General features: G+C 39.0%; 1 protein-coding gene across 1 annotated transcript; it reads right to left on the bottom strand.

The window, feature by feature from the left end:
- Positions 1 to 340: 340 nt before the first annotated feature.
- Positions 341 to 18,523, bottom strand: LOC104163515 (cGMP-dependent protein kinase 2-like). Its single transcript, XM_009702542.1, has 8 exons — positions 18,012 to 18,523; positions 9,784 to 9,950; positions 7,990 to 8,103; positions 5,041 to 5,146; positions 3,723 to 3,786; positions 2,365 to 2,442; positions 1,223 to 1,317; positions 341 to 413 (listed from the first exon to the last, which is right to left on the bottom strand). The coding sequence occupies exons 1-8, from the start codon at positions 18,521 to 18,523 to the stop codon at positions 341 to 343; spliced, it is 1,209 nt and encodes a 402-aa protein (XP_009700844.1).
- Between the last annotated feature and the right edge of the window lie 2,293 nt (positions 18,524 to 20,816).

Below are 20,816 nucleotides of genomic sequence, written 5' to 3'. Positions count from 1 at the left end.
ACGAAAGGACATCCCAAAACCAGGGACACGCAGGGGCTTTTGTTGTTCCCTGAGGAAATGAATAGCGCTTAACAAATGTGAAACATCACCACCACAAGCAGAGAAAGAAAAAGAATAACTCCGAACTACTCTTAAGCTTCTGTGCTTCTGCACCTTCTGTCAGCCTCTCTTCATCAGGTCTTTGTCTAAAGCATAGCCACAGCTCAGTATTCCAAAAACATAACCACTTGTTCCGTATTGACTTCAGAAAATGTTGTGATTGTGCCTACAGTGAAGTCACATCTTATTGTTAACCTACTGAAAGAGGATGCAAGTCTTTCATTAAACTGTAGCATGATACTTACTCTCTGTCTATAACGAGGCACTCCACATTGTATTCATCTGCAATAACGTTCGCTGATCTGACATCATCACTAAGAATTGAAACAGATTAGAAGAATTCAGAAGCATATAAAAATCCTCAAAGTACCTCACACTGCACTCATGGAGGGTCACAGCTGCTACAGGTGAAACTCCTTGAAGGCCTCTGCAGCCTGTATCTGGATTAATATTGCTGAACCAAATACACAATTATAGCATTTTACTAGTCATGATTATTGTCTAGCACAGTATTTGTCCCAGTTTCAGTAGGGTTTGGATCATGACTTCCTTTAGCAACCTTCCAAGAAATTAGGATGAGATGTAATTAGCATTACATCAGGATTTGCTACTCATTTCTGAAATCATCCTCGGATATAAAATATTCCAGAGACCAAACGATCCCTACTTAATCACCCACATAAATAGGTGCTATATGAGCTATTTGGCTCACAGGTCATACCTTCTCTGTATTCCTTTTCTCTGTTTCTTACTATCATGGGCACCGGCACAGAAACAACAGCTCAGTTCAGTAATGATGGAACCTATCAATGCTAGGATTCATACAGAGCCTGGCGCAAGTTTTCGTCACAGCTTTTACTGAAATATGAACAATAAGCAACAATGCAGGAGGGCCAGCATTTGACTTTTTCAGGGAAAATCAAAGGTAGATGACAATGTATACTTTCAAGTTCTCTCTGCCAAAACCCAAAACATTAAGACAAATTCAGCCATTGCCTTCATCTGCTGACTTTACAATCAAAACAAAGATTATATTCAGAACAGTCATGAGTTGTATAATCTGACACATAGTGATAGGTCAATTGAAATACTATACATCGTCAATCAGACAATGCGAACTCACCTAATGAGAGCCTTTTCTCCAAAATAATCTCCTTTATGTAGATTTTTAATCAGCTGAGGCTGTGAGTGATCTGCAGTACTCTGGGTAACTATCACCTGGAAAGTACAAGAACAAAAATTTAGCAAGATAAGTTTCAAAATACTGCAGGGTTTCCTCTTCTTTTCTATGTATTTCATAAATGTCTTAAACTCAGCAATGCTGCAGAGAGAGTTACAAATACATATAATTACTCCCTCCTCCCCCAAATTAAAATGATCACACATTCCCTGACACCTCTCTGCTTCTTGCTGAGAGAGGAAAAACGAATATATTCATTATTGCCCACCGCTCAAAATTTTTTCCTCATACCTTTTAAAACAGAGCAAAATAAATCGCATTTTAATGAACTAAAAAATACCCTAGTTCCCACAGTGGGCAGGCATCATATGAGCTTTTTTGTCTTCTCAGCTAAACAGACAGCCTGCAGAAATATTAACTAACATTTCCCCCCTTGTGAAATTCCGCTTCCACAGTAGCACGCATTCAACTGATGCCCACACACATTAACAAAAAACAAACCAGAAGATCTCCAGATGCAGACACATTTTGGAAACTTGAAACCCCTACTGGAAGTTTATTGATGAAAATTCTCCTGATTCGATTCTTTAGAGTCCTGTGTCAGCCTCCGACGTAACAGCTGATGGATAAAGGCTGCTGCCTCACTCCTCTGGGACTAACAAATGAAAGGAATAGACCCTGAGTGACCTAGAAGACCATTCTCCATTAAAACCTAGGTCTCTGTTATTTCTTAGATATTTCACAAATCTACATTTTACCCATCAGATATTGAAACATCCAGGAGAAGACATAGGATCAAACAAAAAATGGACTTTACATCTCTGCTACAGTGTCAAGAGGCTTCAGGGCATACTTTAATTACATTATAATTAGAATGGTACAACATGGGTTCATTGTGAATGAAAATCAGGCTTCCTCAATCTCTGAAACGCTGCTCCAGGCTTTTATCTCAGTTCTGTGAACTTAACAGCATCCTCAAAAACTCTCTGCACAGATTTTTCTGAAGACCGCACCGCTCAAGGTAGCTTTTTGAAATACAGGTGTTTGCATATGTTACTTTATAAGGTAGGTTTATTATATCTTACCTTTCCTTTTGCTATTATAAAGAAGGTATTTCCTTCTTCTCCTTCCCGAATAACATAATCTCCCTTATCATAGTACTCCTGTTGGGGGGGGAAAGAGAGAGACACAATATTGTCCAATATATCATTAGCCTCTGAAAATTCTGATTACTATGCAGAGTTCTTAATACATCCGGATGTTCCATTGATGTTAACTTCCTGTCTCCTGCCTATGTTGCACCCCATAACAATATGCAAGCATTCCACTATATAAAGCATGGTGGCCAATCTGTAACATATATCTTAATGGAGCAACACGTTATTTCTTTAAAAAAAATACTAACACTGGCATCATCCTTATGAAGTGGGGGAAAATGAGGAAAAAAATTATTAAAAGCTCTTAAAAGAGTTCTAAATCAGAATCCCAATTCCAAAAGTAATTTTGGGCTTGACACCTCAGTGGGAATGCCTAAATCATCTATTGCAAGCTGCCAAAGCACCTTTTCTCTCACTGCTAAGGAACTCTGCCTTCATTACCTAATTGTTTAACTTTCAATCAAGCATTTTTTTCTAGGTTACCTTTCAGCTCCTAAACAACCACCTCATTCTTTTTCTCCTCTGAGTGTTTCCTAAAAGTTCTCCCTTGCCAGTAATCCCACAAAAAAAGTCACTGCTTAGGATACGGTGGTGCTAAGGCCATTTGCCATTTCAGATAATCAACACCATCATCTCATCCCCTTGTGCTATGGCCATGCATCACTATCTGCCTCCTCCAGTTTGTTGGGACTGAGGCTCTTAGTCTTCTGAGGAACTTTTGTTCTCCATCTGCAATACTGTTCCAAGACTGCGGTTCCTACAGACTTTCCCTATACAAAAGGTATTAATAGTTACCACTGCTCTTGGAAAACATCATAGCTATGACTATGTATCGAGCCTTTACCTCCAAAGGCTGCTGGCAGATGCAGCCCTAAGACACACAGATATTTGGCTGGTTTCATATGTCGAAGTCCTAAGGTCTTTGTCCCCCTTCTATTTTGCAGTGTATGTGCTCCAAAGCTTACGAAAGTATTACATATCCACTTTGCAAACAGGTAAAGCTCAATTACCAAAACCCAGCAACTTTGTGCTTAATCTTAATAAAGGCTAGATTATAGATCCTCTTATCTACTTGCTTCACTCCTTTGATGCCAAAGATATAACTTACTTTCATGCTGCTAAATGTTATTATTTGCTGCCAACCTGGAATTCCACTCTGACCACTCCAAAAACATTGTCATATTAAAAAAAGCTTGGTGGTTGTTTTGTTTCTGGTTTTACTTATCTATTCTTGTTATTTTGAAAGCTTACTGAATACTACCTAGAAAAACATAACAGTATCTTACCACCTCCAGGCAGTCCATAATCTTGGTTAATTTATCTTCAGGTAAGTTTTTCAGCAGGGACACACTTCCAGAAACAGAAATGCCAAACAAAAAAACCCCCAAAGTAGTTATCATTAACAATTTTTCATGATCTCTTCTCATCTATACAATTTGTACAACTGCATTTTATACCTAGCTAAACTGGTGGTGCTATACAAAACACATAATATATAACTAAATCTTAATTTGGAAGGTTCAAGCATTCTCATCTTGTTTTTTTAGATAAAAAGAACTTGTACAACTTACAACTTAGAAATGTGGCAAACACTGGTGAGTTGGTAAATCAAGATTGTATTTCAGTGGGGGGAAAAAACTCTAGCGGGCACATGGACAAATTTCAAAATTCGGTCATACAGAATCCATTAATTGCAAAACCAAGACAGTATAGTAATCCAATAATATATTTTCAAACGCACTGCAGAGACTGCAAAATCAGACAAAGGTAACAACTTCAGCGCTACTTGGACAACTATTTAAAGGAGAATCCAGCTACAGTGATGACTTAGTGAATTTGCTGGTAAGAATGAAAAAACTTCCCATCCTGAGCACTTGGACTTGTAAAAGTTAGGAAATCATATAGCTCTCTAGCTACTCAGGCTCAGCAAAGAAGTATTTACAGAAATCAAAGATGGAGATTGATGCAAAAAAATACACAAGATATTCTACGGGTGGCCAGGCTTGAGATCTCGATTTGAAACAATTAACAGAATGGTCGTTCTTTGTTAAAGAACAAAAATACAAAATCATACGAATTATAGTTTGGAACACTAATTTGACCTTCTTCCTAAGGAAAAGCACTGTACAGCTCTCAGTCTTCCCTGCAGGAGAGAGAATTATTCTACTCTCTGCAGATTTCCTAGTAATTTCTGTTGGAATTGGTTCATAAATTAGGAGAGACATACAGTTCTTATATTCAGTTCTCCAAGGAATGAGGAATCTTCCTTAATCTACTCCAGCAGCAAATTAACTCTATTTGGAGGATTTAATTAAGTCTATTTAATATATTGTTTTAACTTCTAGCCATATAACCTTTCTATGCATTTGCTCCATAACCTAAAAGCATTTAAGCATCTATTGCAGTTTCCTAATGTAATACAGGAGAAAAATAATCAAAATGAGAGAAGTGATTTTGTGAATTAAAAAAAAAAAAAAAGGAAAATATTCAGGCTTTCGAGCTCCTTTGCATTAAAAGTGGCTCTTTCTCTTTATAAGACAGGCGCAGTATTATTGTGCACCTTAAGAAGCAGCTCAAACCACTACTAGAAATAGAAATATTTACCTTCTAAGGAAGTTTCTGTATTGCTCTTGTCTTGTTTGTGCTGTCACTCTCATGATATTTTGAAACACTTCCCTGTCCAATGCCCATGTTTTAACATCAGTGATTGCTTTAAGAAAACAAAAGCCAACAACAAAACCAACAATCTTCTGAATGATTTGATGGAAGATATTACAGTATCAGGTCATGGTACAAGACAGACTAGCTCCTTCAAAATGCCCAAGATCAAATTTTAAAATATCCAGCACCTACTGCAATCAGACTTTGAAAAGAATTCAGCTTCCACTTAATGCTCACTAAAGTAAGGCATAGATTTCCAAATGGTTCCTCCACGGAGCACTTTCGATGGAACTCCACAGGCTGAGTAACCCTGAAAACCAAGCTATTTACTATAAGCACAAACAGGGCTGAAGGCTTGTGAAAATCTAATCACAGACAGTCATTGCACTCAAAAGCTGTGATGCAATCTGCAAAGGAGCTGATTTGAAAGAAACAAAAACTTGGCAGATGTTTTTCAAAGCTTATGAGGTAAATGTTGAATACTATGGCTTGGGTCCATCTCTAATTCAGATTATATGCAAATGTTCGTGAGATATGCAATAAGAGAGAAATAAAGAGGTCAAGAAATACATTTCATCTAATTTAATTCTCTGATCCTCATGCAGTTGTCCTCCAATGTAGTCATTTTATAAGGGAATAAAGGGTTATAAAAACATTAATGATTATCTCTCAAAAGGTAATCAAAATACTATTACAGTAAGCATGCATAAGATCCAGCATCAAAGATGCAAACCACTAAGTGGCTTCCATGTGCAATCATTGACACAACAGAACACAGAGCACTTTTTATTCTTTTTAAGCAAAATAAGATGATTCTATTCAATTTAGTCTCTTCTTTTAAAAGATGTTACACCATATTCAGCAGTTTTCCTTCTGTCATAAGAAGGAACAAAACTGTTTTCTCTGGGATAAAGGAAAGCTACAGAAAAAATGAGAGCAATTGATTTCTTCAATTTATGATAAATAGCATTATTTTTACAGGAAATAAAAATGACAGGTTTAAAATTATGCACAGTCATTGATCGTTGTACTTAACCCTGATATACACATATGCTCTTAACTGTCATTTATCAAAATAGCTCGAAAAATATTCTTGGATGCTGGAAGGGAGAACAGTTATTGCTTTGGTTTTGTTTTTCTCCTAAATAACTCCTTTCAGTTTACCTTGCATGAAAAAAATGTGGCAAGTATCCAAGCTATCCCAAATGCATTTCCTGTATCTTGCACCTTAACTAAATAAAGCAATTACATAGCTAGAAAAAAAGCCTGTAATCTCAAAGATGACATAGAGAAAGAGAAATTCAGACACACAGGAGTAAATCATGTTCCCAGTTTCAAATACTGCTTGTAAAGATGCTGCTGGGTAGCGGCAGCCATTGAAATGCTGTCTGGCTGAAGTCCTTCACTTGTCACTTTTCAAAGACTGCAGGTAAAGGGTGTCAGTAGATTCCAGCATCAAGAAAGGGTTTTTACATATGTATTTACTAGTCATGCTCAGTTACGGCATTGTACTGCTCTTCCTCCACAACAAGGAACACAGGAAAGCTATTGGGGTTTCTGCAGTGATTTTAAGTATTTAAACATCCTCTCTTGTCCATAATTGGACAATTCTTGTCCTACCTCAAAACCGGTTAATGTTAACAAAGGTCTAAAGCAGCATGACATCCTACTATGCAGAAACACTACTTTATAATGCTAATAGTATACAGCAGGCAAAAAAGAAAAATAGGGAACACATTCAAGTAGAACAGCATGCTAGTAAGAAAAATAATCACATTATAGATGCTGTTCTGTTTATCAGGCAGCAACAAAAACAGATTACATGTAATAACTTCCATCTACCCAGCCAGCAATGATTAAGTGCTTAAACTGGGTGCAGGAAGAAAGACCAGAAGCTTTTAAAGTGAATAACTACTTGTTTTATTCCATTTGCTCCTTTTTAAGGCAACATGAATTCTTCACACTTACTGGTAGTTCAAAGCTCCTGCAGATTTAGACAAGAACAGAAGTTAGCCTTCAAACACAAGTAACATTTATGGAATGGTGGAGAGTGGAAAAAATGATGAATTTAATCATATTTGGTCACTTACTGGTCTGTCACAGAATAATTATGGCAGGTTAGAAAAGAAATCAAGGGGTACTTAATGGATGAATACCCAGTCTTGTGCAGGAAGAGGGATATTTGTATCACAGCAACACTTAACAACACCATCCTGGTCAGCCAGTAAACACAAAGCAAGAGCCAGTATTTGCCTCACAGAAGCAGCATGTCTCACATAGAAGCTTCATCTCTCCCGCTACCAGATTTGAGATCAAACTCAAATTTTCTCCCAAGTGCCAGTCGCAAATGCCAGGTGCAAATGGATCTTGGCAAGACTCAGTAACTTAATGATACAGAACTAAAAGAAGTACAAAAGCAACTAATTCCTACATATTTTATTTCCTCTTAAATTAGGCTTTATCTGCTCTATTAAAAATGCCATGGTTCTAATACCTTTTCAAACTCACTGTAATTTCAGCCTCAGGGTTGCATTTGAGACAAGAACATAAGAGCCAAAGACCATAGCTGCTACTAAATCATTCAACATTAAAACATAATCCTTCCTTAGCAGTTACTTTGGTACAGATCTGGCTAACCAGCATACTTTGGAGATGCCTAATTGTTTATCAAAGGTCATGCTAGAGACAGAATTATATTCATGGCACAGTATTATTAGAGTTCCCAAGCAGAAAGAACTCAGGGAAGGAAACTGAGTTTATCTACTGTAGATAATCAGGACATGCAGACATCTATCAAATGAAAACTTCAAAGAAAATCTGGATATAACAGGGAGCTCACAAAAGTACATAGTTTTCATTTTGAGCAATGTTGTTATAATAAATCTTAGGTACCTTTCACAGAGGCTGTCCGTGTGCAGTTGTATAAAATGGCTAGTTCACCAAATGCTGTCCACACAGGTATTGAAGAGAGTAGTTTATTCTGCTGAAAGACTTCGAGACTGCCCTCTGTAAAAAATCATCAGGATAATAGGTATTAAAACTGAGCTTAACTGCACAGAGTGAAGGGAAAACAAATCAATATATTTCTGGCTCCACTCCTGGAACACAGGAATGGGAGCAATGATGCAAACAGTGCTTTGAAACACACGTACAAACCAGTAAAGATTTTAATTTTGTTTTAAAACGTACTGCTAGTCTGCAAATCCGCTCTGAAAGGGAGGGAAAGCCGAGAAACTTTTCAACACTAAAAAGACCATGGAAAAGGGCCATTCTAAATCCTAATGGGATAAACCTTTGCTAAGACAAAACAGTCAGTACTGGTTCAGACAACCTAGTGTGATGTAGACAAACAAGTCTTAAAATAGTGATCACAGGTGAAATTACTCATGAGGTTTGACTGTTCATACAGGTGTATGTGTATATATGTGCAGAATGCAAAGGAAAGGGTAGAAAAACAAAAAGCACATTAAATCTTCCTTTAAAAAATTGTGCTTGAGCCTTATTAAAAACCTAGCAAAAGTCAAAGGAAGTCTGAATTTCTTCACAGGTTATGGTCCAAAAAACCTTTCCCTTAAACATGTTCTGAAAGTTTGGCCCTCTTTTCTCCAAGACACCCACTGACTCCTCAAAAAAGTGCCAGAAAAATTTCCAGGCGTACAACTTTGTCCTCATATTTCATTTATTTTTCAAAATGTTATCGTTTTGTCTAGCAAGAATATGACTACCCCATTACAAATCCTGCCTCCTCTTTCTCCCTGCACCACCTATGTCATCCTAATACAGCTACCACCAATTTTTCAAACTAATCCATCCATATGAAGCCAGAAGATATGCTTTCCAACATATACCAGTATGCTCCTGGCTTAAATATTCCTGCCTCAACAGAACAAACTCCTTACAGCATGAACTCTAATTCATATGAGTCTCTGGGCCTTCTAGTGGTCCAGAATTGAAGAAGTATGCAAATTAATCACAAATACTGTTTGTTTTTTTTTTTTATTTATGGTGAGATGATCAGAGAGAGTATTGCTGCTAGGAGCAACTTCCAGGTGTTAAACTTGGGCTCCACTATGGCTGATCTGTAATTTGAGTGTAAGCACTGCAATCAGCACAGATTACTTCAGACCTGTTGGCATTGTTTTAGGAAAGTCTTCTTATCCTAAAGCTTGTTTTTTGTTTTGTTGTTTGGGTTTTTTTCCCCAGAAAAAACAAGCAGCTTTTTTAAAAAAAAAACCCTACGCTTTGAGAACAGTAAACTCAGACCTCATCTCTCAATTTCCCATACACAGAAAACTGGTATAAGCGCTCGTGAATGCTGAAAAGTAAGTTTATTTCAGAAGTGGCTTCACCATTGAGCAGTTTTCTGTATTTTAAATTATACCTGCTCCTCCTTCGGAGAAGAAAGGGTTGGCTGTACATACAACAGAAATGATTTGCTGGCCTGTAGGCTTTCAGAAATGAGAAAGGTAATGAAAAAGCATTAAATCAATGTTCAAGTTTTTAAGCTGCTTTTTGTTGCTCTCACTCTGCTTCATAAAAGTCACAGATAAAACCTACATTGCCCTCAGCAGGGCCAGCATAAATGATTTAAGAGCACAAACATCATCATTGTGGTTTCCTGCAAAGACTGCTAAATTACTTTCCTGTTTCTTGCACTTGTGCATTGTACGAGCAAGCAGTATTCACCTTTGAGCACAAAAATGTGATTGCCCGGCTCTCCCTGTCTGATGACGTAGCTCCCTTGCTGGAAAGTCCTTTCATACATACATTCCACCATATCTCGGATTTGGTGAGGCTCCAATCTCTTCAAGAACTGATTTTTACTCAGGGCATCCGTGATAAGCTTCTTCTCACTGGTTTCAAACAAAAAAACCTGAAGTTTAAAAGATCCAGCATAGTTGGAGTATATTATTCACCAGGCATTCATTCCTCTCAAGATGTTTCCTCTCATTTCTAACACTGGCATGACCAGTACCACTGACAAATGTTACAATCCGTTCAATTAATATGCATCCCGTTAGCTGGGCCACATTATGGCCTCTCTCCTCCTGTGTGATCCTGCCTGCAGAAAGCATCAGGTTAGATATAAAAAGGCTCCCAGTAGAAGACACGCTCCCCAGAAAGTTTTGCACTGTTTCTCACTATATTCTTTCCCCATTGCATGACTAAGGTACAAGGTGCCTTGCTTATCTGAAGGAAAGAAATGTGAAAGGTATGTCTTCACATACAACTGCCTGTACAGGAATGGAAACTTGTTATAAAATCAGGTCCTCTTTTCTAACATTCTAATACTTTTTTTTTTAATATCCAGCAAAAACATAACACTGATGATAATAAGGTTAAAGTCAACATTGATGGGACCAAGATCTCATCAAGAGTTTCTCCTTTGTGGGTAGGAAAGATTCAAGGGAAGCAAAACCAAGTGCTGCTGTTTCTTAGGAGAATGTTAGAAGACATCAGTGGTGGGAAAAATGAAGCAAGCTGTAAATAAATGTAATTTTAAAAATGACTACAGAGAACTTCTGTTCCACCTGCAAAATAACATTGATCCTGTGACATTCCCTCTTCATAGCTACCAAGCAAATTTACGATCAGGACACGACTGCAAGCTCAGCTTGCAAAGTGCCCGTTGAATGTTGTCCCAAAATTCAGAAAATAAGCCCAGGATCCAGGAGAAGTATGTGTGGAGGCACTGATCCCACCTGCACAGCTCTTTGCCCTCCATCCATCTCACTGCAAAACTCTTCCTACCTCTGCTGTGCCCACTTCCTTTGCACAACAAAGAGCACAAATGCTCCTACCCGAATAAAAATCCTGTAGCAGTCTGCTCATCTGGGATGCCAAATATACTGTCTCCTTAAGAATGACCAGACATGAGAGAATCTTCCCAAAGCAGGCCCTTTCCTCTACTGCTTTGAGGAATTTTTAGGGTATAATCAGAAGTAAAAATGTAACACAAGGGCTTGTGGATACAGGTACGCAGCCTTTAGTGCCGACCTCTTTGCTTTCTGAAATTCAGCAATCAGGGAAATAAACTTATATTACATTGCACTTTGGTGATGCTATAGCAAACCTCAGCCATCTCAAGTTGTTTTGTTAAAACATCTTTGGAAAAACTTGAGGGTATCTGTAAAAGTCAGACAGAAGGCAGGTAAAGTAGGCACATCAGTGACCAAGGACTAGCCTGTAACAGGCCTTAACTACCCTGATCAGCCTCACTTGGGACCACCACCCATGTATCCTCTGCCCATTAGCCTGCATACTCTATTTAAGCTCATGTCTAGGCATTCAATTCTTGCCTGAGCTATGTTATAGAAATAATTGATTTTGGTTTTATCTTCTGGATGGGTATTGGCCCAATATTGTAAGTACTTTGTTTTCGTCTCTTGGTAAAGCTTGTATCTGATTGATCTCTTCTTTTGTGGGACTGCTGGTGGACCCTGTCATCACCACCCTGCTCTGCCTACCCTGCCCAGACCCTTGTGGGATGGTGCCCTGGTTAGTGAGGGCATTGTCTGTGCTGTAGTCACCTCCAGTTCATTTACTCTCATGGAGAAACCCTGTTCTTGCTGCTCCCTAAGACAGAGCCCTTGCATCATTTCCATATATATAAATGGGTGAGCTGTAAAGACAAGAACAGTCTATTTGAGCTTCTGGTGGAAGAATCCAGTGGTTGGATTTTAAGAAGAAAATGTGGAAGAATCAACAGTGGATGAATCCACTAATAATGACTAACCAACCCAAACAAAGCTGGCTATACATACATACTGGGCAATCTATGAGTTCTAATTGACTTGCATATGTTCTGGGTCAAGGGCTTCCTGTAAAGCAGTGCATTGAATTCATGCCAGAAACGAATGCAATTAAACAACTGCTGCACTGATGGAGCTTTTATGGACCTACTCAGTAGTTTTCCGTCACTGCTGAAGTGAAGGATAAATTCTGCCTTTAAGTTCCCGTGTTCCTAATGTGCACATGTAAGGAAGATGCATAACAAAATAAACACCCTAACAGCTTTCCGAGGCATTTAAGACTTACTTTTGCCTGTATTCATAAAACAGCGCAAGGTTATCATAAAAACTAGTTTATGTGGGAAATTCTCCTGAGGAAAAGCCAGGAATGAACAATCAGTTAAGGCAAGAAAGTAGACTTATGATGTTACTAGCCATATAATGACTGAAAATAAGGAAAGGTGATGAGTTAAGGCAAGAAAAATAAAATCCAGGAGCTACGGTGAGGATTGTGTTTAGAAATAAAGATCATAACAGCTTCTGCTGAAAGCAGTAGGGTTATTAGAATATAAGCCCTAACTTTGTTTTCTGCTAAAAACAACCTTGCTTATTTAATTCACTCTGGCCTGCATCATGCATACAATACTGCAATAAAATACAGTAATGGCTCATAAACTGATACTTAAAACAAGCACTAAAGCTTCCAGAACTACAGAATAGGAGACTATGCTGTTTTCAGAAAGTGCAGTTGGCCACTGAGCGAAGGACACATGAGTACCATAACCATGGCTCAGGCTCTTGAATCAGTTGCTTACTCATTTCAGGGGCATCCAGCATAGTATCTATCTAACAGTTTTCTCTCTGTTGTTTTCCTCAGTTTCCCCAATACCTGCTCCACTTTTGAGAACTGCTGGAATAGCTAGATGTCCTGAAGGGACAGGAGACATTTAAACCCATACCTGCACCAGTCACTGTCCTGAAGAATACTACTGAAAGGCTAAAAAGGGGATGCATGGCTCCACACAACTGTTCTGGTGTTGAGATATTTCTTGGTCCCACTACTAGTAGGACTTCACCGCCCAGGACTAGCTTTGCCATAGTATCCTTCTTCAGGCTTTGTTTTCCTCCCTGCAGTTAGCTCTTGTGGAAATGTTCCCCGTGCCCCTTTCAATACATTCCCAGTCAAGCCCTAGAAATAGCAGCTGACCCTCTAAGAAAGGCTTTTTGTGAACAGGATTGGGAATTTATTCCCATCGTAAGATGTCATCTCACAGGTACAAGGGTACAACATATACTTTGCAGAGCAATGTTTTCTCTTAACACACCTTTCTCCTACTAATGAGAGATTTTTGGTTATCTGCTGGCATTGACTGGTAAAAGACATCAATGCCAAGTGTCAAGACAGTTCTTCCCCAACCAATAATGGCTGATAACAGAACTGGATCATGATCCTGAGCCCATAATGGGAAGAGACTTGATATTGCCAGCTTAAATGCTGCTGATGGTGATAGCATGCTCTGGAAGGACACAGAAAAATGGAGAACCAAGTCCTACACATACTGAGACACCTAGATTCTTAACACTGCAAAGGATAAGAGATTAAATTTTTTTCCATTTTAAAGACTAGTTTGAGAGATCTGCTTTCATATACCATGTTCAAACTCTAAAATCTACAGGTTTAAGTTAAATTTCCAATGCTCAAACTCCCATTAAGGAAAAACGCTTATTTTCGCAAACTGAGATGGATTTATCCAACTAGTTCAAGAGATGAAATATACACATGTGAAAACATCCACTCATGTGGGATCAAGAACCACTGAGAGCTTCTAAAACTTTCATTAAAAATCATTCATGCTGAGATACTCCAAACAAAAGTATGGCACTTAAAACCCTGCTAAATGAATAGCATAAAGTTGTGCTGTTTGTTTTACAAATGTTTCTAAAAGGGACTGGTAACACTCTGGACTCAGTGCAAATTCAAGAACAGAACATGGAGTTTCCCTTCCTTCTGAAATAGCTCCTTTCACAACTGCGTAGCAACACTGTGCAATTGTCTTATGCAGAAGTGGGGCTGCATTAAGTCCTCTCTCTGTAAAGTGGAGGCAACTACCTATATCAGCAACTCTAAACACTTCTATAGACACTGTTAGACTAAAGGATCAGTATTTTTTAATTACATTAGGAAGAATTCTGTAGACAGTGAAGATCAGATCCTTACACTTATGCCAACTGTCTGAATGTGACCTACTATGGTATTTACAGCCCAGGTAAGGAAACCAAATGTTTGTACCTTCCAGCACTTGATTGTCTCAACAGCAAGGTGACGGTGGCTTATCTAACTGAGAGGCATAGTAGTGCTAGGTCTAAAACAGTTTTGTGGTGGGTTTTTTTTTGCATCTGTTTGCTTCCAAGTGTTTGGAAGATCAAATCATACCTTGGCCACTATTGCATCAAAAGATATCTCTGTCCCCATTCCAGAAGTCTGAGCAAGATCTTTCACTATTACTTGATTTCTTGGAGAAAGCATAAATTCTTCCTTCTGTGACCATAATATATGCTGGTTTATAAAATACATTTTCTACATGGGTAATTAAAAAAAGCATTCTGTCCAGGTCTAAGAGCTGTCCCAGAGCAGCATCAAATATTAAGCTGGCTGTAGCAGGAAAAAAAAAAGTTAACTTGCAAATGACAAATACTTTTGGTATGAGCTTAAAGATTTTTTAAAAATTGATTACGCCACAGGAATTGAAGTTTCATTAGTATCTTGCATATGTATTAACTCAAGCCACTCATACTTCCTGTATAGTAGATCAAGATGTCTAGTCTTTCAAACCCAAAGATATTTGAACAAAGTCTTTTTGATCGCTGCACAGCAGATGACAAGTATCCATTAATAAGACAGGTCAAGTTTCAGAACCTTAGCCAAAGGTACAGAGACATGAAATCTTGGAGATGGTCTAAACTGTATACAAAATCAAAACCAGTCTGACGTGTCTTTTACATGCCTGCTTAGGCTAAAAAGAACATTAATACAAAGCATCACTAAAAAAATCCCCAACAACAAAATCCACCCGCTGTAATGCCAATAATACAAGACAATATTCCGCAATTTAATTGTCTTCCTGACTACCGGACCACGCTCTTGGACCTGCATATAAAACACATGAAGACTGCAACTTTATTTCCTACCAAGAGCTAAAGCTGGAAAATGGTTAATGACAGAAAACTAAGTTTAAAAACATTGGGTAAAATATGAAGTGGAAGATAAGTTAAATATTCTAAGAAATTAAATTTTTAATGTCTGGAATCATCTACTGAATACTCAGGATACCTTAGAAATCATTTTTGCTTAACTCCAGCTCCTTTGATGATTCACTATTCAAGAGATCAACTGTAAGATGATGGAGGAAAGGATGGGGGAATGGAATGATGTGGGTTGGAAGGAATCTTAAAAGATCATCTAATACAATGCCCCAGCCATGGGCAAGAATATCTTTCACTACTAGACCAGGTTGCTCAAAGCCCCATCCAGCCTTCCAGGGATGGGGCACCCACAGCTTCTCTGGGCAACTTCTTCCAGTGCCTCACTGGGAAGAATTTCTTCCTGATATCTCATCTAAATCTTCCCTCTTCCAGTTTAAAGCCATTGCCCCTTGTCCTATCACTCCTTGCCCCTGTAAAAAGTCCCTCCCCAGCTTTCTTGTCGGCCCCTTTAGGTACTGGAAGGCTGCTCTAAAGTCTCCTCAGAGCCTTCTCTTCTCCAGGCTGAACAAGCCCAACTCTCTCAGCCTGTCCTCAAAGGAGAGGTGCTCCAGCCCTCGGATCATCTTCATGGCCATCTCTGGACTTGCTCCAACAGGTCCATGTCCTTCTTGTGTTGGGGCTCCAGTGCTGAAGGCAGGACTGCAGAGGGCATCTCACCAGAGTGGAGCAGAGGGGCAGAATCCCCTCCCTCGACCTGCTGGTCACGCTGCTTTGGATGCAGCCTCATGTTCAATTTAATGCAAGCGCATGTTGCTGCCTCATGTTCAATTCAACATCCACCAGTTTCCTCAAGTCCCTTCCTGCAAGGTTGCTGCAAGATACATTTTTCTTCAGTCATAATCCTGACTCTTATGAAAGATGTTTACATGAACTCTTTAGTCAGTTAAAACTCATACATTTATGTTAAATTAATATTTTAGAATTAACAGTTGAAGATTTGGTTGCATGTTCAAAATTGTTTTTACTTAGTTTCGCACTGAAGCTTGAGGAGCAACTTCTTTTTGTATAGAACACATGGCAAACCCTCTAATGTTAATTGCTCTGGCCAAGTTGGTGTACTTCCTAGCACTAGATAATCAAACAAATAATGAGTTCCACTTCACTCTCAAATTACTTACTTTAAGTACAATAATTAGCAGACAAATCCAAGTTCAATGGGCATTGTGGAAGACAAGAATTTAAAAGAAAATTCAAGAATGTGCAAGTATAGAAGAAAAGAAAACAAAGGTACAAACAGAATCAGAAAAGCTGGAAATGGTGGGGAGGAGAAGGGAGAATGGTGTGCTCTTACTGCTTATGCAGTGTATACTTAAACAGTCACTTGTTTCTAGAGGAGTAAATATCAGAATAAATTTAGGAATGGTATGTTCTAAATTGTTATGAATCTATGGGAACCTTAGCAGTAACGATGACAATCACTGAACCAGACTGTAAGAGATGAAAGGAGGGAAAAGTAAGAGAACTCCTTTATCCTGTTACATTACACTAAATCTTTTAGAAAGACAAGAAAACAGAGATGGCATACAATAAAAATGTTTTTAGAAGTGCTGACATACTGAACCAAGAAGGAAAATTCTAGCTCTTTTTCTATCATATGATCAGCATTACATTTAGATTACTTAAGCTGTGATATTTGTTTTTGTTCTGAATGGCAAAGTCTGTGCCGCACTTAGCTAATGAACTGGTGCTTCTCTTTGCTTCACTCCTCAGTGCTGTTACAACTCTGTCTTTGAAAGCACCTAGAAAACCACCTGGTGGCCTGCAGTACAAGGATCAGGCCAAGGAGAAGACAGATAATTTACAAACAGAACACTCCTAAAACAAACGAATATTTAAGCTGGCCAGGTACTTGTGATAAAATATTAATAAAGTTCCCTTACTCTGGAAAAACACTGCTAGCCAAAGATTTCAGGTCCTTATGGTGATCCAGGCAGCATTTCTGGTTCACAAGACAGCCTCTAATGTACAATGCTGGACATCATGGATGAGAAATTAAGTCTGACAACTCTCAGGTCTATTACAGTTACAGACTCAAATGTGCCATGAATTCTTAACAGAATAATAAAGCTCCCCACAAATCTGGGGCACTTAAGCTGCTGGCTGAAGTCCAGATAGATTCTGGCTACCACCATGTTAAAACAGATACTCAGGTTACGTCTACAAGGCAAGGTAAAAGAGGGTGTAAGGTATGTTTAAGGATACCAGTTTGATACCTCTGTCCACAAGGTCAGCTGTGACCATGGATATTTCTGGCTCTTGCAGAGGCTAGAAGTATAATTGGATTCAAAGAGGAACAAGTAAAATTAGGTTCCTACACCTTGACTGTCAGAAACTGGAGGGCATGAGAAAGCTGCTAAGAAGATAAGCACACCATCCAAAACCTTTCATTATATTTCGCACCAGACTGAGTTGAAACTGGGCTGACAAACTTTGTACACAGCTCAGAATCAGTGTCCATATAGCATTTGGGAGAGTTAAGCTGGGGCCATCTGCGCCTTCCCAAGCCATCCATGCTATAGGAATAAAAATCTGAACCCAAGTGGCAGAAGGCGTCCAGCCTTCTGCTCATCACTGCTCCAGAGTATAGCTTAAGCTGCAAGCACTAGGCAAACCTAGACCTGAGAAGAGGCTTAGGTTTTGCTTAGCTGGCAGTAAAGATAAATCCCAAAGAGACTGTAAGAGGCTCCTCAACTAAAATACAGAGGCTAACCACCACTCATTGTCTGAAGTCTGTGGGACACAGATGATTCTTGGTTAAAGTTACACACAAACTGAAGCAGCATCTAACTACCACAGTGACAAAGCCTATATAAAAAAGACGGATACTTTAATCATGATTTATCATGAGGAAAGGATATCGTTGTGATAAAAGTAATATCCTTGTAACATAAGCATAAAATCCACCTGAAATGAGCTCACCTGGAATCCTTTCGGACTCTTGCTTTTTCAAAGGAAAATGTAGCTTGCCTGTTCAAATCATAGAGTCGCGTTGTTGGCTCTGCAGATACACCTTCCTTGGCTCCTCTTCTCCTATTGGTAGAGACTTGAATCCTTGAAGCCACTTTAAATGGAGAAGGCTGAAGAGAGTGCTCTCCTTGAGTGTTAACAACATCCTGCAGCTTGTTCAGCTGTATACACTTGCTCTGAAGTTCCTTGGTGAGTTCTGCTATGACCCTAGTCTGCACAGCCAGCTGTTCCTGAAGCTCAGCAACACGACTTTGACCCTCTTGCAACTCTTGATCTTTTCTCTTCAGCTCCTTTTCCAGTTCAAGCACCCTGCTGCAAAGAATATCAGCTTGCCCATTGATGGCATTGATGCCTAGACCTGGGTCCTTCAAAAACTGATGGTTGCCAGCACAGCCAATACAGAGGTTTGCTACGTGTCTATCCGTCCGCCTCAAATGCTTGGGTTTCACTGATCCATTCCCCATTTCATCCAGAGACCTAGGTGAGAAAATGAATTTGCAGTTTTGTTTCATTCCCCAACAAGAAGAAAAAAAAAATAAATCATGGAATGGTAAGTAATGAATTTAGTATTTAACTGGCAGCTGAATTTGAGATATACAACTATTGTAAACATAGTCTGCTTTCATCCCTTCCAGTCCTGAAAGTCAGAGGAGTAAAGGGGAAAGAGAAGAAGCAGGTAGGTTGGTGGATACAAAGCAAAAGATCAGATGACTACCGCTTCTCTTTTGTGAGTTGAAGAAGAGATGTGTAAGCTCCTATCAGCCTAACAAAGACAAAAACAGCAGGAAGGAGAAGAGCTTGAGCTCTACGGCTGAAGCAAGAAAATTATTAGAAGCTAAAAAAAAAGGTTGGGTCACTTCCCCATTGAGGAAAAATTATTGAGTACCCAGAGTAATTTAACCGGTGAGTGCATATCTGCCTGGCATAAATGATATGCGACTATTAAGCATATGTGTTAATAGTAATTAAAAAAACCATACTTTAAGGGTTATGACCCTAAAAGAACAGTCATACCAATCAGAACAGGGGTCTGGCTAGCTTGTAAACTGTCTCCAATCATGGCCATAAGCAGATGCCCAGGAAAGAGCACCAACAGGATGAACACATAGACTGCTTGATTGAAATACTGTCTGAAATTCCAGATTTCCTGAGCCTGGTGTGTTTTATTTAATCCTCAACAGATCTCTAATCCTAGACTTGTCCCTTTACCTTTCTAACCCCTATAAACTTGATATCTGCAGACCCTTGCAGGACCCTAGCGAGGAGTTGCACAGGTCTGCTTCTTGCATGAAGAACAATCTCCTTTCATTTGTTTCTAGCAGTACAAAACCAGGGATATCAAAGTTAGGAAAAGCCAATTTCAGAAAGACTTATCTCTAGTAACCTTTCCTATACTATTTTGTAAATTACTGTCCTACCTCTCTGCCTGAACTTATGCCTGAATTCTCTCCCAGAATGACAAGTCCTAGCTTACTCAGTCCTTCCTCATACAGACATCACCCCAAAAGTTTGACCAACTTTGCTGTCTTTTGTTGATGACCAATTCAGAGCAGCACAGAGTTAAACCTAATTTACCCCTACCAAGAGCTGGCAGCTGGCACTGTTCCTGCAGCTCTCTTAATCATTTAAAACCAGGTCACATTTGTTAGCGTAACAGCAATTACAAATAGTGTAAAAGGAATAATTACCTTCTATAGGGAATTACCCCTTTCCATTGTTTACTGATGAAAAGTGATGAGGAAAAAAAAAAGAGCTTGGACTCCTGTCAGAACACCTATGTATAAGTTGAGGGGGGGAAAAACTAACATGTTGCTTTTAGGAGTCTCATGTTCAACAATCACTAACCCACTGTACCCCAGAACTCATCTTGGGGAGCAATGCCTCAATGGGTTAGAACTGAAATACGTGACAACGCAGCTCACATTGCAAATCTAGCTTTCCTTAAAACACTCCTTCTTCTCAACTCTGTCTTCCTTATTGTGACTTTCATAATATTGTTCTTTTGCCCCAATTTCCTGGATGCATTTTGACAACTGGGGCCTCAGCTCGATAACAGGGTAGTATGTCAGAAATAAAGGTAAATCTGTACTGCACAGAAGAATTTAAACCAATTGTACATCAAGGTACCAAATCAAACAGCTTTGAAGATGGACCTATGTCACTGCATATGTCTTAACCAAAGATCTTAGCTCAGTATGCAACCATATGTAAAAAAAAAAAACCAAAACCAAACCAACAAGCAACCTAAACTAAATGTTACAATATACAGAGTAAAGATGGAGATTACAGGAAATATGTCACCACACCCAACGCAGTGCCAGCCTCTGCTACTAAAATGCAGCGGCAGCCGCCGCAATTCAAAAAAAGGGTATCACAGACATTTTAAAATGACCTTTACAAAAGGATAGGGCACAGACAAACCTATTCTTTAGATTGTATCCAGAAAGAGAGCAGGTTTACCGTATAAAGAGATGACGGTTAAAGTTCATAATATAACAACCGCACAAGAGTGAAAACGTGAGGAACTTCTGTCTTCTCATCACATACGCACACTTAATCGTCAGTGTACAACGGAACAAGCGGTTGGATCTGACAGATCCCCGTTTCCACACGGGTGCCCTTTATCGGCTACTAGACTAGTATAGGAAACTCATGGCCAAGTACACAGCAGAAACCAATAAAAGATTGACAGGTAATTCAGCACTACAGTAGTTAATTCTAACAGAAAACTTAAAACCTTACACGTCCAAGGTTTCA

Source organism: Cariama cristata, unplaced genomic scaffold (genome assembly GCF_000690535.1).
Source record: "Cariama cristata isolate BGI_N322 unplaced genomic scaffold, ASM69053v1 scaffold21056, whole genome shotgun sequence".
Lineage (NCBI taxonomy): Eukaryota > Metazoa > Chordata > Aves > Cariamiformes > Cariamidae > Cariama > Cariama cristata.
The sequence above is the reverse complement of the archived record's forward strand: the minus strand, read 5'-3'. Positions and strand labels throughout refer to the sequence as shown.

Excerpts from the sequence above, each read along its gene's own strand:
- LOC104163515 (XM_009702542.1), bottom strand. The coding sequence starts at position 18,523 with ATGGGGAATGGATCAGTGAAACCCAAGCATTTGAGGCGGACGGATAGA. Across the intron at positions 5,147-7,989 it reads ACGGACAGCCTCTGTGAAAG|CAATCACTGATGTTAAAACA; the intron begins GTACCTAAGATT and ends GTTTTCTTAAAG. Across the intron at positions 1,318-2,364 it reads TTATAATAGCAAAAGGAAAG|GTGATAGTTACCCAGAGTAC; the intron begins GTAAGATATAAT and ends TGTACTTTCCAG.